Here is a 14,742-nt window from a genome sequence, read left to right on the forward strand (position 1 = left end):
ATCAGTGGAGAGGGGAGAGGCTATCCTTGTAGGCTCTATAGTACAAGCTCGTTTGGCAGCCCTGCCTTTAGTAGCAAGCTCTGAAGTCCAGGCCCGCTTATTGGCTGCCTCTCTAATCACTATGGCCCCCACATCCTGGAGAGGTGGGACGTCCAAAGGGGCAACTCCAGTGCCATCCTCTGAACTGCTCTCGGCAGACTCGTTGAGTGCAATGGGCTTTTTGGAAGCCGATTTAGGAGTAGCCAGAGTCTTGGCTGGAGCCGACACTTTGGTAGGAATGGACATCCTCGAGGCTGCAAATCGAGAACCCCCCACTGCAAGCACCAATGCCAAAATAGGGGTAGGGGGCAGTAGAACGGTTCGTAGCTGCTAGGTTCATCACTTGAAAGACCTCTCAGGTTACGTCAGCCACCATCTTATTAGCCTTAAAGGTCGCCAGGGTTGCCCTCATACTTTCCCGAGACAGGAAAAAGTTCTTTAGAAGCTTGATGTTATCCATAGGAACAGTACAAGCTAAAAAAGAGATATCAATCCAATTAGAACTCAAAATAACAAAAAGAAAACGCAACAAGGAAGAAAAAATAGAAAAATAATAATACTAGCTTCCCAGCAATCTCGAAGGCTGTATATGAACATGCACTTCTCGATGTCATACTTCTTCCTCATGGAGTTTAGTCGAAGAAGGCAGACTTGGTCCAATAGGGTCAACCTGGGGAAGTCGTTGCAGTCTTGAGGGACTTCCCCCAAGAGAGATCAACATACCACAAAGACCTCAACCCAACCTTTTATCGAGTCCTTATACTCGGTGAAGGTGGATAACCTTTCCTGGGGACCAAAGTAGTAGAACCCGTGGTTAGACCTGACGAGGCGCAAGAAGGTGGAGAATAAAGCGACAGAGGGGGCAAAATTCCAACACAAACAAACAGACTCAAAGCAGCACATAAACAGAATGGAGTTGGGAGACAACGTACGAGGAGTCACTCAGAAGTGATGAAAGACCTCAATAAAGAAAGGAGTAAAAAGAAAGGTCAGCTCAAAATTGCGCTGCTTGACAAAGAAGACCAAGCTGTGCCCTTGCTGGACATCTATTAAGCCCACAGGAGGTGGATTGGGATGGACAATCCTTTCATTAGGAAGGAGATCCCTAATCTTATATATCGTGGTATCAGCGTAGTTGTAACAGCCCGGAAACCGAACTGCCACCGGCACTAGGATCCAGATCGACTTAAGGTCGCCGGGACCCGTAGTAAGCCTGCTATCCTGTCTGTATACCTGTGAAATCCCATACATGATCAAACATTTTCTGTAAACATGAACACTTTTCTCATACCAAGGCTTAACCTGCCAATACTGTCACGGTACTACAAAACGCCAGCCAGAGCTTTCCTCTATGCTCAAGGTGGCTCAACTCCTCTATGTTAAGCCTGGTTCTGCCTTATATACAACACATATAAAGAAACATACATAAACGGATCATGTAACTCTACAAAGGGATTACAACTCTTATAGTCAAGCACCATTCTATACACTATACATAAACCTTATCTCTTTACATTGACATGTCCACACTAGCTATTACAATACTCTGTACTCTTCCTGTACCCTGCTGAGTTCTCTCTGACCTCTGAACCTGCACAACTGGAGTTAGGGGAGAGGGATGAGCTACTATAGCCCTCTGTTTCATGCAAACTTTGCCCAAAAACCTACAAACATGCATATCAACTACTCCCAACGAGCATATACACATATATATGCACAAGGGGTCTAAAACTACCCTAAAACCCCAAACAAACATAGCACATAACACTTAAACATGCTGCACCTCAAAGATCATCAAACACCTCCCCTAAACCTACACATGCATACTACCCATACAAACTTCATAAAACCTTTAAAACTCATCAAAGAAGCTCAGGATCTTCACTTACCTCTTAAAGAACTTGAGGATGAAGGATCCTAACGTGGAGATATGAAGAAAAGCTCTTCCAAAAGCTCCAAGCTTCAAAACTTGGTTCTTTTGCTCAAAACCTTCATAAGTCACCAAAACTCTTAAAACGCTTGAAAGATTTGATGAAAATCATGGAAAACATGAAAGTCAACGTGGGAGAGGCTGAAACTCACCTCTGGCTGCAAGTGGAGGAGAAATAACCTCCTTCCACCGACCCTTGGCCCTTTTATAGGTGGCTGGCCAGACCACCTTCGGCAGCCGAACGTGAAGCCGCAACCATGCAATGTTCGGCGGCCGAAAGTGACCTTCGGCGGCCGAACCTTTGCAGTTCTCCCTTTTTGCTTTTCTTTCAAAACTCAAGTCTTTTAACACTTCAAAACATGAAAACAAGTGAAAATACCTTGGAAAACATATGCATTACCCTTCTCGAGGGTTCCGACACCTGAGATTCCACCGGACGACAGGAATGCCGATGCCGGACTCGAGCCGGGTATTACAGTAGTCACTGGATAAGAAATCAAAAAGGGAAATACAGGAGTCACTCTGAAGTGATGGAAGACCTCAATAAAAAAAGGAGTAAAAGGAAAGGTCAGGTCGAAATCGCGCTGTTTAACAAAAAAAACCAAGTTGCGCCCTTGTTGGGCGTCTATTAAGCTCGTAGGCGGTGGATTGGGATAGACAATTAGGAACGGGAGCCCTAATCCTACAAATCGTAGTATCAACATAATCGCTGGAGAATAAATCAAAAAGGGAAGAAGGGATAATGGAGGACACCAGACCCACGACATCGGAAATTCTAACTGAAACCATGAGAAGAGTAAGACGTACCTCAAACTGAGAAAGTAGGGATTACAGAGAAAAATGAGAGCAAGATAGCAGAGGCAGCGCAAAAGGAAGAATCGTGAGTGAAATCAAAAGTGTGAATTTGAAATGGATAAAGGAGGAGAGAAGATGTTTTGGCAAAAACACTCCTAGAGCCGTGTAGTAATAATTAAAATTTCGGGATTTACCCCCTCATTAATAATGAAATAATTAATGAAGTGAGTAAATGGGCACTTGATAACTACTGGGTCTCGGATACCCTGGCCACAGCTGAGCCCATGTAGGAAGGCTGGACTGCAGCCTCATTAGAGCCCGCTACGCGGGTCCATCCATTAGCACGCGGCCCTAACTTCGTGCAAATAGGCCGGACCGAGCAGGATTCGGGCCCATCGGAAGGAGATCCAACTCGACTGACTTGACGAGTCAATGGGGCAATAAACCCCTATACATTCGAGATCGTATCTACACGGCACCGGAGGAAATTAAATAGTCGTTTGACGATGAGAAAAGATACAACACATCTATACATACAACCTCCACGTGATAATAAGATGATGTACAAGTATAAAACAACGGTTATACGTAATTAGAGGACAAAAGGAAAAAGATAAAAAAAAAAAAGAAAAGTACAAGACAACCAAATAAAGTTAAAAAAATATATATCATGAGTCTATCTCTATTAGATATCAAAATATCAATATATATATAATAAATTTAATTTTTCTCTATTTTAAAATAAAAAAAATAAAAAATAAAAAATAATAATAAAAAGGAGACCAAAATGTACAACATCCTATTTTTATATTTTCTGCTCCAGTTCTAAGAATGGCGTTGAATAAAAACAAATCCAAGAAAAAGTATACAAAAAGAATTATTTTTTAGATGAAATATCTCACTGTATCTATTTTATGGTCTAATAAAAAATTATTATCTTGAATTTTTTAAGTGAGAGATACTTTGAAATAAATAAAAAAATTCTTTAAACAATAATTATTATACGACGAAGATAATAAATAATAAACTAAAATCATAATAGATATCTTACAATTAATTATATTTTATATACACGAAATCTGTGTAAAAAAAATAAAATTGTCTACATAAAATCACCGTTTCACTACAAATTTTAGGAAAAAATTATATTTTAATCTTTAAATTTTAATATAATTAATAAATTAACTTTTAAAATTAATTAATTCTTATACTTTTAAAATTAATATATAAAATTTTATATAATCAATCCGTCTAATTTCAAGTTATTTTCATTTATAATTATATTAGTCAATTGATAAAAAAAATAAATATTTTGAATAATTAAAATATTCTTATAAATATTTAAATTTCTTTTAATAAAGTAAAAAATTTTATATCGCATAAACAACACTTTAATTTTTAAATTTTAACGTAATTGATTCAATTATTGTATTTTTAAAATTAAATTCTTAAATTTCTCTAATTTAATCTGTCCAGTATTATAATTTTTTTATCTATTATATAAATATTTGTTCAAAATTAATGAATAATAAAATTTTTTCTAAAAGTATAATTTCTTTCAAAAATATTTTTTTATAAAAATTTATAATTTATTTAAAAATTATTTGGTATTATTCTTTTATAAGTATTGAAATATTTTAATAAATGTAAATTAAATAATAAAAAGTATTAAAATTTAATTAAATGGAATATTATAAATAAAAGTCAATGAGAGTTAAGTATTTTTTTAAATAAAAAATAAAAATATTTAAATTATAATAAATAATAATATAATAATTAAATAAAAATTTAAATATATGATTTTAAAAATTTATAAAAATTTATTCATTAATTATATTAAAATTTAAAATTTTAATCTTAATTTATTAATTTAGAGAGAATAATAAAGATATTTTTATATTTTTAATAATAAAAATAATTAGAAAAACTTGTAATTTAAATAGATCAATCACAGCTCGTGACAAAATTACTTCCAAACTTTCACGTGGCGAACGAACCGAAATTGTGATTGTACGCCATCATCATACCCTTTTGAAGTTTAAATTATATGACAAATTTAAGTAAGAATATATATAAACAAAGCCAAATAAACAAAAAGGCCAGCAATTTTGGTCCAACGAATTAATTTTGGCGGATACAGTTTAGGAATCCTTTTCTGCAGAAATTGTCCATTAAAAATAATAAGAAAATTTAGAAGGAATTTTTTCTTTCCTAAGTAATAATTTTCAAATTTATGAAATTAATTTTTTAAAAATAAAGTATGGAAATAAAATAAAATAAAATAAATTTTATACTGAAGAATGTATTCAATAGCTATATGTTTGAGTCAATTTTTATCTATTGGAGGCTATTTTAAAGGCTTTTCTTTTTCTCTATATATATAGATTTTTTGTATTCAAAATAAATAATTTAAAAATATTTTTTCGACCTTGATTGACAAAAAAGAAAAAAATCCTCATAAACTAACTTTAATGGTAAAATTGAATGCAATTATAAGATTATATTTGAATGTTACGTCTCATAAAATGCAACATTTTCGAAATTAAATCATACAAACATTTCATTTTAGTCCCTCAAAATATCTAAATTTGAATTATGACAAAAAACAAGTCAAGAAACGTTAGTCACTACAAGAAATTTCATAATTACCAACGGACAATTCCGTTGGTAATTACTGAAATTCCGTTGGTGAAACGGATCACCAACGGATCTATGACGGACTAAGTCCGTCGGGAAAATCCTCGTTGGTAATTTTAATTACCAACGGAAATTTGTACCCGTGAGTGACAGTGACGGATCACCAACGGAATTTTCCGTTGGTGACAGTGACGGATCACCAACGGAAAATCCGTTGGTGACAGTGACGGATCACCAACGGAAATTCCGTTGGTGACAGTGACGGATCACCAACGGAATTTTCCGTTGGTGACAGTGACGGATGTTTGGTTACTAATCCGTTAGTGAATAAAAATACAGAATTACACATCCCTACCCCTACCCCTGCCCTGTAACTGTACATCCATATACATCCATCTGCACCCTGTATATTCATATACATCCACATCCACAATCATATACATCCACATCCATCTATATCCTGTACACTCATATACATGCATCTGTACCCTGTACATTCATATACATCCATTTGTATATTCATATAATAAAAATACTATAAACAGACAAAACTAAATTACTCATTAAAATATATAAAGAACGTAATGAATTTGTACTACAATTATATGTTGGAAAAAAAATTATAAAGTGGTCATAACAAAATGTACATACTAAACTAAACTAGCTAGCTCATCATCTGTATCATCATCACTATCTGTATGATGATCACCAATGGCAGGAGCATCATCACGCCGCTGCTGTGGAGACGGAGCTGGAGGTGGCGTAGGACCAGATGTCTGAGTGGATGTCCCAATACCCTGTTGTGCCATCATCCTATGCATAAACGTCTGCAACTCGTCCAGCCTTGTGGTGATTCGACTATTCTCTGTCTCTAGCCGATCAATTTTATTCTGCATCCTGTTCATTGTTTCAATTGTAGGAGGATCCACTGGGGGTGCAGACGTGTATGATGCAGAACAATGAGCTGGCTCATGAAAATATGCTGAGGCCTGGGATCCTAACCCATAAACTCGACTCTTTTTCTGTCCACCAACCGCTTCGTAGTACAGTTGGGCCTCATTTATGGACGTTGGTTCATTGCTTCCCTCCTGTTGATGTGTAGCAGCCTCCTTCAGCTCTACGTATTTATCCTGCATTATAATTTTAAAGTAACATATAAGTAAAACAATTTACATCAATCAAAATTGTTAATAACTACATTTAAGATGAACTTACATAAATAGCTTTTGATCTGGCATCAACAAACTCCTCCGTCCCCTTTCTCTTATGTGTGGCCTCAAAAAGCTCATGCGGATGTGGTTCTCTGCCTAGTCTTTCCCTCTGTTACCAATTATAAGAATTGTAGCATTTGTCATCGAACCAAAATATTTATAAGAAGATAATTATAAAATAAAAGTTATAAGAAATACCATCCTCCGCTGGTGGGTGTACTGTGAAACAGAACCGCATGCGTGCCTGGAAATGCCAGATCCTGAACCTCCAGCCTCACTGCGCCTATTGGCAGAAAACTTCTCACACTTCTCTTTGTATTCAGAAGTGTTCCAAGTTTCCTGCCACTTCCTCAAAACATAATCAGGGGTTGCAAGATTCTTCGCCTTTCCTTTCCGGATTTCCCACATTAAGCCCCTGTATCGCTCAGCGGCTTTTTTCTGCCAGGCAATTTTTACCAAGCTCTCAATTGCTTGGTCCCATAGAAAGTATTTCTGCAAAAAGATTACATTTTATGATTAGATAGTAATTAAACAGTTCAAAAATAGATGATAAACTTTTTGGGATAAATTAAATATGCTTCACCTTGAATTCCTGCCAATAAAACTCCTTGGTTTCATTGGGCACAGTCTTCCAACAGTGGCCTTCCTCTACCAATCTTTCTTTCACTATCAGAGTTATCCTGCGGCTGCACATCTCCGACGGATGCAAACTACATGAACAAGATAATTTTAGAGTAAGTAAATGGTAACATTTAAAATATTGTAAATTAATAAACAATTAATTATTACTTGTTGTTAATGAGTGAAATAGTCTGTCTGAATGACTGTGTTCCGCCTACAGCAGTGGTCGATGCAGCTGATGCTGGAGCTGATGCAGGAGCAGATGATGGAGTAGATGCTGATGCAGATCCTGTCCCTCTAGCGGATGCAGTACCAGAAGGGGATGCAGAATGAGGTGAATGTGTATGTGATACCGGTGGTCGTGGAGCTGCAGGAGGGTGGTGAGGATGTAAACTGTGACGGTGAGGTGGTGGAAGGGGACGGGGAAGTTGTGCATCGGCAGATGGTGCAACTGGTGTATATGATCGATCTATATGAGATGGCTGTACACTGGATGCAAGTGGAACCCATATCTGAAGTTCCGTATCCCCAAGTTCCGTCGGTGCCCGTGGTATATGAGCCTCATGCTCATGTCCGTCATCTCTATTCGCGTCCTCTTGACTTGCACTTGCAGGAAGTTGAACCCGTCCTCTGGCCTTGCTAACCCTTCCACGTCCCCTCATCTGTGAATAAACCAAAAATGTCATAGTCAAAAATAATATAAAGTTCATAAACATTATATTAAATATATACAAATGTATTAAGGTACTCACTGAGTAATAAAAGAAATTTACAACTCCAAACTTCTTTAGTATATAGATGAATTTAGTCTGATTCATATGAATTGTACTCATTATCACCGTCTGCATCTGCATCAGAGTCAGGGTCACTAAGGAATTCGTCTTCATCTGTCGAAACGTCATCATGAATCTCAGTCATTCCTTCGCTAGGATCATTGAGGCAGTGTTGTTGATTAATATCATCGATATTTACTTCAGCATATTCTATGTCATCTTCTTGAAAAGGTTCATATGTCTTTGGAGACGTTTGAGATAGTTCAACAACGGGTCTACCTTTAACTTTCATCACAGCCCACCAATCATTTTTGTCACGACGCTTGCTCGGGTATGAAGCATAAACGACTTGTGTTGCCTGAGAGGCCAATACAAATGGCTCGTACTTACTGTATCTACGCTTATTGTTAATATCAACAATTCTATACTGTCGGTGCACCTTGGTGCCCGTATTTGGTGTTGGATCAAACCAGTCACATTTGAAAAGTACAGTCCGCTTAATTGGTAGCCCTGGATACTCCAATCGCAACACCTCGACCAACTGTCCATAGTAGTCACTTTCTTCAGAACTGTAATTACTCCCTTTTATACATACACCAAAATTCATTGAATTACTACTTGAATTTCCATTGATTGTGTTGAATTTACATCCATTAACACAATACCCATTAAAAGTGGTGACACTTCTGAGTGGTCCCTTCGCCACATCTTGCATAAGCTGATTTTGTACATTGTTTGGCGATTCATGGGCATACTTGTAAAACCATTTGACAAAGTCCCTCTCTAGTTTTTCATCAACAGCTGCATCTGTGATATTTGGTTGTGCACCTGCTGGTGCACTTGTGCACCTGCTGGTGCACCAGCAGGTGCACAAGGCAAGTGCACCAGCAGGTGCACAAGTGCACCAGCAGGTGCACAAGTGCACCAGCATGTGCACTTGTCCAAGTGCACCTGCTGGTGCACTTGAAACCAGCAGGTGCACACATTAAAGTGCACCAGCAGGTGCACACATTGGCAGTGCACCAGCATGTGCACTTTAAATGTGCACCTGCTGGTGCTCCTGGTACTGATAAATCTTTAATTTCATCCTTCTTCTGCTAGCACAAATAAAAAATGGCAATTTGACTCAAATCATATATCAATTAGGAAAAAATTGTATCACTCTGTAAGGAAGACTAATATACATACTTCAGGCTCTCCTTGATTAGCTGCAAGCTTTTTTTCGTACTTTTTTCGAATATCTGATACAGTTTGACTATTACTGTCCCTGCCAATTTCTTCTATCTCATTCCCAATCTCTCTACTAGTAGAGCGGCCTCCAAATTTTTCTGCTAATTCATCCTCAAATTCTAAAGTTCGTTGTAGTGCCTGGACACAAATTTTGAAACAAAAGTAGCATTAGCACTTAGCAGATGCAAAACTGGCATCCTGAAATCAAAGAATTCTTGAGACAGGAATATTGATCATACTGTGCATTAACATCTCATTAACATCACCAAAGAAAGGTAGAGGATAGGTACTCCAATTTTAATTGCTTGAAGCTAAGTCAGACAAGTAATAGCTAGCAAATACTCAGAAAAAAAATTTTCCAGAACCCCAAGACAAGTGCTGGGAAAACTCCTTCAAGGGAATCCCCTAATAGTAATTTGCACTAAGCAGAACAGAATCCAATTTATTTAGGATGCAAGAAAAACAAATTATCAGACAGACAAGACGACAAAGGTTAAAGTGGTGCAAAGATTTTATTTTAATGTTATTTAATCTAATTCAAAGATCAGTACAATGGTCAAACAGATGAAGTTTCAACACATTAGACAGTAGATGTGCCAATATGTTCAAAATAGTTTAAGATATACAACTTATTGCAAGTTTCACTGCTAAAGTAGAAAGGAAAGAATAGAATGGTTAAAAATATTAAATAATAGAACTCATAATATAGGTTTTCCAGAGTCTTTACCAGCAACAAAGTTCCAACATCTGGCTTCTCTTTGAGATTTTCGAGTATTCCCTCTAGTTGTTTCCTGAAAAGACAGACCATGTGAAACCTTTTACAGCAGGTACCACAACCACTTATAGAAATAATGCTATTCATGGTCCTTCCAAAATTAATTTCTCAGATTCTAACATGGTGGTGTAAGCCTTTTTAGCCTTATTTTTCCTTTTAATATCTCAACCAGAGAATGGATATAGTATTTTTAGTTTAATATTACAGTAATATGTACAAGTCTAGTGGATGTGTTTAATTGGTCAACGACCTGGATATGACAAGCCTAATATTACAAGTCTATTAGATGTGTTTAAGTTGGTACGCAACCTGGATTTAATGAACCTAAGGAGTAAAATCCAACATTATTCCAAACTATTATAAGCATGCTGCATTAAATAAAGTCTGAACAGATTTATATTTAACTTCCCTATGCAAGTTTAGATATGTCATCCAACTCCAAATTATCTTATTTCCATCTGGTCAAAACTAAAACACAGGAAGGGCTCACTAATCAAATGAATAGCATGGCACAGAACAAGTACCCACTTTAACTTCAGTAACTTGTCATAACCCAGTCTACAGGCATTTAACATGGTTCATATGTTCTGTTGCTTTTCATTTCTCTAGTTTTCTAAAATAAAATGTATAACCTGAGTCACACTGTTCAAGTTATTCAAGCATGCAAGTAGTTCCTAGATTTCAAAAGAAATATGCAACCTACCAGTGGAGTGGGAAATTTGAAATAGATGGCGGCGAACCTTTGATGGCGGCGGACGTTGGATGCCTGCGGCAGTGAACGAGCGTTCCGTTGGACGCAAGTTCAGATTTCAGTGAGCACGTGGACAGTGATGCCGAGAAGAAGTTGATGGCGCAGGACGATGGATGCCGGCGACAGTGGATGGCGGCGAACCGTTGATAGCGCAGGACGATGGATGCCGGCGACAGTGAACGACCGAGAAGAAGTTGGAGGGAAGTTCAGATTTCAGAGTGCTTTTGATTTTGATTTTACAAGCAAAGGATTTAGGGATTTCATTTAGGTTTTGTATTTGGCTCCAAAAATTCACTTACGGATTTCTAACGGGAAAAGGTTCCGTTAATATTTCACTAACGGATTTCTAACGGATGGTTCCATCCGTTGATAGAAAATACGATTAAAATTATCCGTTAGAGTAAACTGTCAGTATCACTAACGGACTTCAATCCGTTGGTGAATCCGTCAGTATCACTAACGGACTTCAATCCGTTGGTGAAGTCCGTTAGTGTTCCGTTGGATTCTTGTAGTGAGTGGTCCACTTGAAAACAACAAGTTGTATGTTAGTTCAAAAGTCTTAATAACTCTAACCTTTAGGATTGACAAATCGTACTTTATACGAGCTAGAATATAAAAATTCTTACTCATATAAAAAATCATAATTTCTCGTTTTTAAATTTTAATTATAAAAAAAAATCAAATTATATAATTTCACTTTAGAAAAACATAATATGTATTTATTTTTTTTAAAATGTGAATTAGAGATTGGGTGAGTAGAACACGAAATCTCTCAGATTTATTGAGATGAACTTACTATCTTATGTTTGTAAGTGCACAATATGTATCCATATATATGTGATAATAAAATATTAAAAAATTGTAACCCAATACAATAATATAGCATTTTGTAGTGTTCTACTTTAGAGCTTTTTTCAATTCATGCATTATAATAAAAATAATTATCAAATCACACAGAATTCAAAAATATTTTCGGATTCTACGTATCAAAAGGATGTGTTCGACAGTATGACTATCGAACACACTTGTTCGACACTATGGGTATCGAACTGCCACGTGGTATCGAACAACGACGCCCCTTGCTACGGGAGCAGTTGGCTGATGTGGCGTGTTCGGCACTTTGGATGCCAAACACGCCTAGGGGTGCAGACAATCTCTGCATCGTTAAACCACCCAGACGACTTTAGTCATCTAGGTAAAGAAAAGTGTTAAGCACTTTAGTGCCAGACACTTTTCTTAAGCACTTATAGTGCCAGACACTTTTCTTAAGCACTTATAGTGCCAGACACTTTTCTTACATACAGGCTCACGTGGCACTGTGCATGCACAGCTCTGCGAACCTGCATGCTCAGAGGGAGGGAGAGGGAGGGAGAGGGAGATTCCTTCCCTCTCTCTCAAATTTTCTCTCCTCATCGTTTTCTCTCCAATCTCCTCAACATTTTCTTCTCCAATCTCCTCAGCAGTTTCTTCTCCCTCTTCACCTTCCTCTTCAGCAGATCTCCTTCATCTCCTTTCAACATCTCCACCATCAGGTTCTTTTTTACTCAAATTTATTTTTGAATATGAATATATATATTTTTTTTACATGTAAAAATAAAATTATAAATTATAATTTTATATATAATCATAATTTTAATTATGATATGTATTGAAAATTTAAGTGTAATAATTCTTATTCTAAAATTTAATTTTGTGAATACTAAATATTAATAAATAAAAATTTAAAATATTTCAGATTAAAAAATTTTTTAAAATAATTTTGTAGGTAATTTTTATAATTTTAAAAAATTAATTAATTAATTTTTAAATTTGTAAAAAATTAATAAATTAATATTTGTATATAAGATATTAAAAATTAAAGTTTTTTAAAAATTAAAAAGGCCCATCAATTATACAATTAAATAAAAAAAATTTAAATTTATTTTTTTATATAAACTTATCTCTAAAAAATAATTAAAATTTTATTTTTTAAAAAATATAATAATTTTAATTCTTGAAATATTTCAACCACCTTATAATTTTTTTAATTATTTTATTTTTATATTATAATAATATATAAAACGATGAGTATTAATATTATTTTATGTTTAAGTTTTTTAAAATTTTTGTTAATATTTAATAAAATTTAATATTTTTATAATAAATATAATTAAAAAGTTAATAAAATTTAATATTTTTTAAAAAATATAATAATTTAAAATCTTAAAATATTTCATCCATTTTATTAATTTTTTAAAATATTTTAAAATTATTATCTATTTTATTTGTTATATTATAATAATATATAAAACGATGAGTATTAATATTATTTTATATTTAATTTTTTTAATTTTTTTTAATATTTAATAAAATTTAATATTTTTATAATAAATATAATTAAAAATTTAATAAAATTTAATATTTTTTAAAAAATATAATAAATTAAATTCTTAAAATATTTCATCCATCTTATAAATTGTTTTAATTATTTTAAAATTAATATTTATTTTATATTTTATATTATAATAATATATAAATTGATTAGTATTAATTTTATTTTATGTTTAATTCTTAATAAAAATTTTATAATATTTAATAAAATTTAATAGTTTTAAAATAAATATTTATTGTGAGCAGTGTTAATTTTGTTTGTGATTTTTGGATTGAATATTTATTGTGATAGAATAAATTAGTAGTATTTATTGTGATTTTTGGATATAATATTTATTGTGATAAAATGAATTAGTAGCATTTATTGTGAGTAGTGTTAAATTTGCCGTGATTTTTGGATAGAATATTTGTTGTGATAGAATGAATTAATAGTATTTTTCGATCAATAAACTTATTCGTTTACTTATTTGAATAATTTTTAAAAAATATCTATCATAATCGTAACTATGAGAACTATTTATAATATTTTCATCCCAATGAATATTAGCATCTGCAGAATTGTCATTTTTCTAATAAAAAATAAAAATAAAAATAAAATTTAATATTTCTATAATTGATAATTAAAGTTTTAATTTCTTAAATATTACAATAAATTAAAATTAAACACAATAAATATAAAATATTAATTTTAAAAAAATTATAATTTTTATATACATACATTTTAAGAATAAATTAGTGTATCATGTTTTCACCAAATCAATCACTGAAATCAATTTATTCAATTCCTGCAAATAGAAAATAATGTCTTGAGAATTTATTTTCTTTTATTTAATTTATTATATAAATAAAAAAATTTAAAATTTATCGGCCTTTTTTTTTTATAGTCGAATCAAAATAAATAGATATAATAATTTTGATAGTTTATAGAATGTAATTTATTAAAATAAAATGTAGATTTTGAATAATTTATAAAATTCACTAATATCGGGAGCAGTTTAAACTGTTTCGTGGCCAAAAAGATCAACCAAAATAAAAAAATTATAGATGTAAGATATAGAAGGTGAATAGTATCAAACTCTCTATTATTCGATATTATGGATATCAAATTGATGTGTTTGGAAATATGACTTTTGATATATAAAATTTAAAAGTATTTTTAAATTATACGTAAATTAATTTTTTTTTATTATACATGAATTAAAAAAATGCTCATCTACTTTATGGATAAAATCCATCCATCTATCGTATGGCGGAGAAGCATAGTTGTACAAACAAGCTGCCGTATGCAATGACCTAATAAACATTCGTTTGATTGAAGATTAGTATTTTGCATTTCCCAATTGCGGACCAACCGATTAGAACCATCCTTAGCCGGTTAGCCCCACTTAGATTTCTGTGCTTGGTAATGCTAGCTGGGCAAGGGTTGGCTACGTTTGGCTCCGCATAAATGCTCGGACTGACATACGTAGAGTCTGTTTAACACTGAATTTAGAAATCAGAAAAATAATTTGTAAAAAAATATATTGTTGTCCACAGTAATACCAATCAGGCCCACAGTCGTAAGGAGACGTGACTAACTTCTTAACTAAATCGGTCAATCTCGTACATAA

The 14,742-nt window shown here is 33.7% G+C and overlaps 1 protein-coding gene and 1 long non-coding RNA gene across 3 annotated transcripts; both read right to left on the minus strand.

Moving 5' to 3' along the window:
- Positions 1-6,051: 6,051 nt before the first annotated feature.
- Positions 6,052-7,919, minus strand: LOC110624992. Its single transcript, XM_021770468.2, has 5 exons — positions 7,402-7,919; positions 7,196-7,322; positions 6,811-7,104; positions 6,617-6,721; positions 6,052-6,531 (listed from the first exon to the last, which is right to left on the minus strand). The coding sequence occupies exons 1-5, from the start codon at positions 7,917-7,919 to the stop codon at positions 6,052-6,054; spliced, it is 1,524 nt and encodes a 507-aa protein (XP_021626160.2).
- A 1,256-nt stretch (positions 7,920-9,175) lies between these two features.
- LOC122721403 lies at positions 9,176-11,170 on the minus strand. 2 transcript variants are annotated; one of them, XR_006348082.1, is made up of 3 exons: positions 10,715-11,170; positions 9,964-10,027; positions 9,176-9,374 (listed from the first exon to the last, which is right to left on the minus strand). It is a non-coding gene; the product is annotated as an uncharacterized LOC122721403 (long non-coding RNA). The 2 variants fall into 2 exon arrangements; XR_006348083.1 differs by having other exon boundaries at positions 10,752-11,169.
- Positions 11,171-14,742: the final 3,572 nt, after the last annotated feature.

The sequence above is a fragment of the Manihot esculenta genome, chromosome 12 (assembly GCF_001659605.2).
Source record: "Manihot esculenta cultivar AM560-2 chromosome 12, M.esculenta_v8, whole genome shotgun sequence".
Taxonomy (NCBI): Eukaryota; Viridiplantae; Streptophyta; class Magnoliopsida; order Malpighiales; family Euphorbiaceae; genus Manihot; species Manihot esculenta.

Coding starts and splice junctions, on each gene's coding strand:
- LOC110624992 (XM_021770468.2), bottom strand. CDS start 7,919: ATGACATTTTTGGTTTATTCACAGATGAGGGGACGTGGAAGGGTTAGC. Junction 7,105..7,195: donor TTTATTGGCAGGAATTCAAG/GTGAAGCATATT, acceptor ATCTTTTTGCAG/AAATACTTTCTATGGGACCA. Junction 6,532..6,616: donor CCAGATCAAAAGCTATTTAT/GTAAGTTCATCT, acceptor ATTATAATGCAG/GATAAATACGTAGAGCTGAA.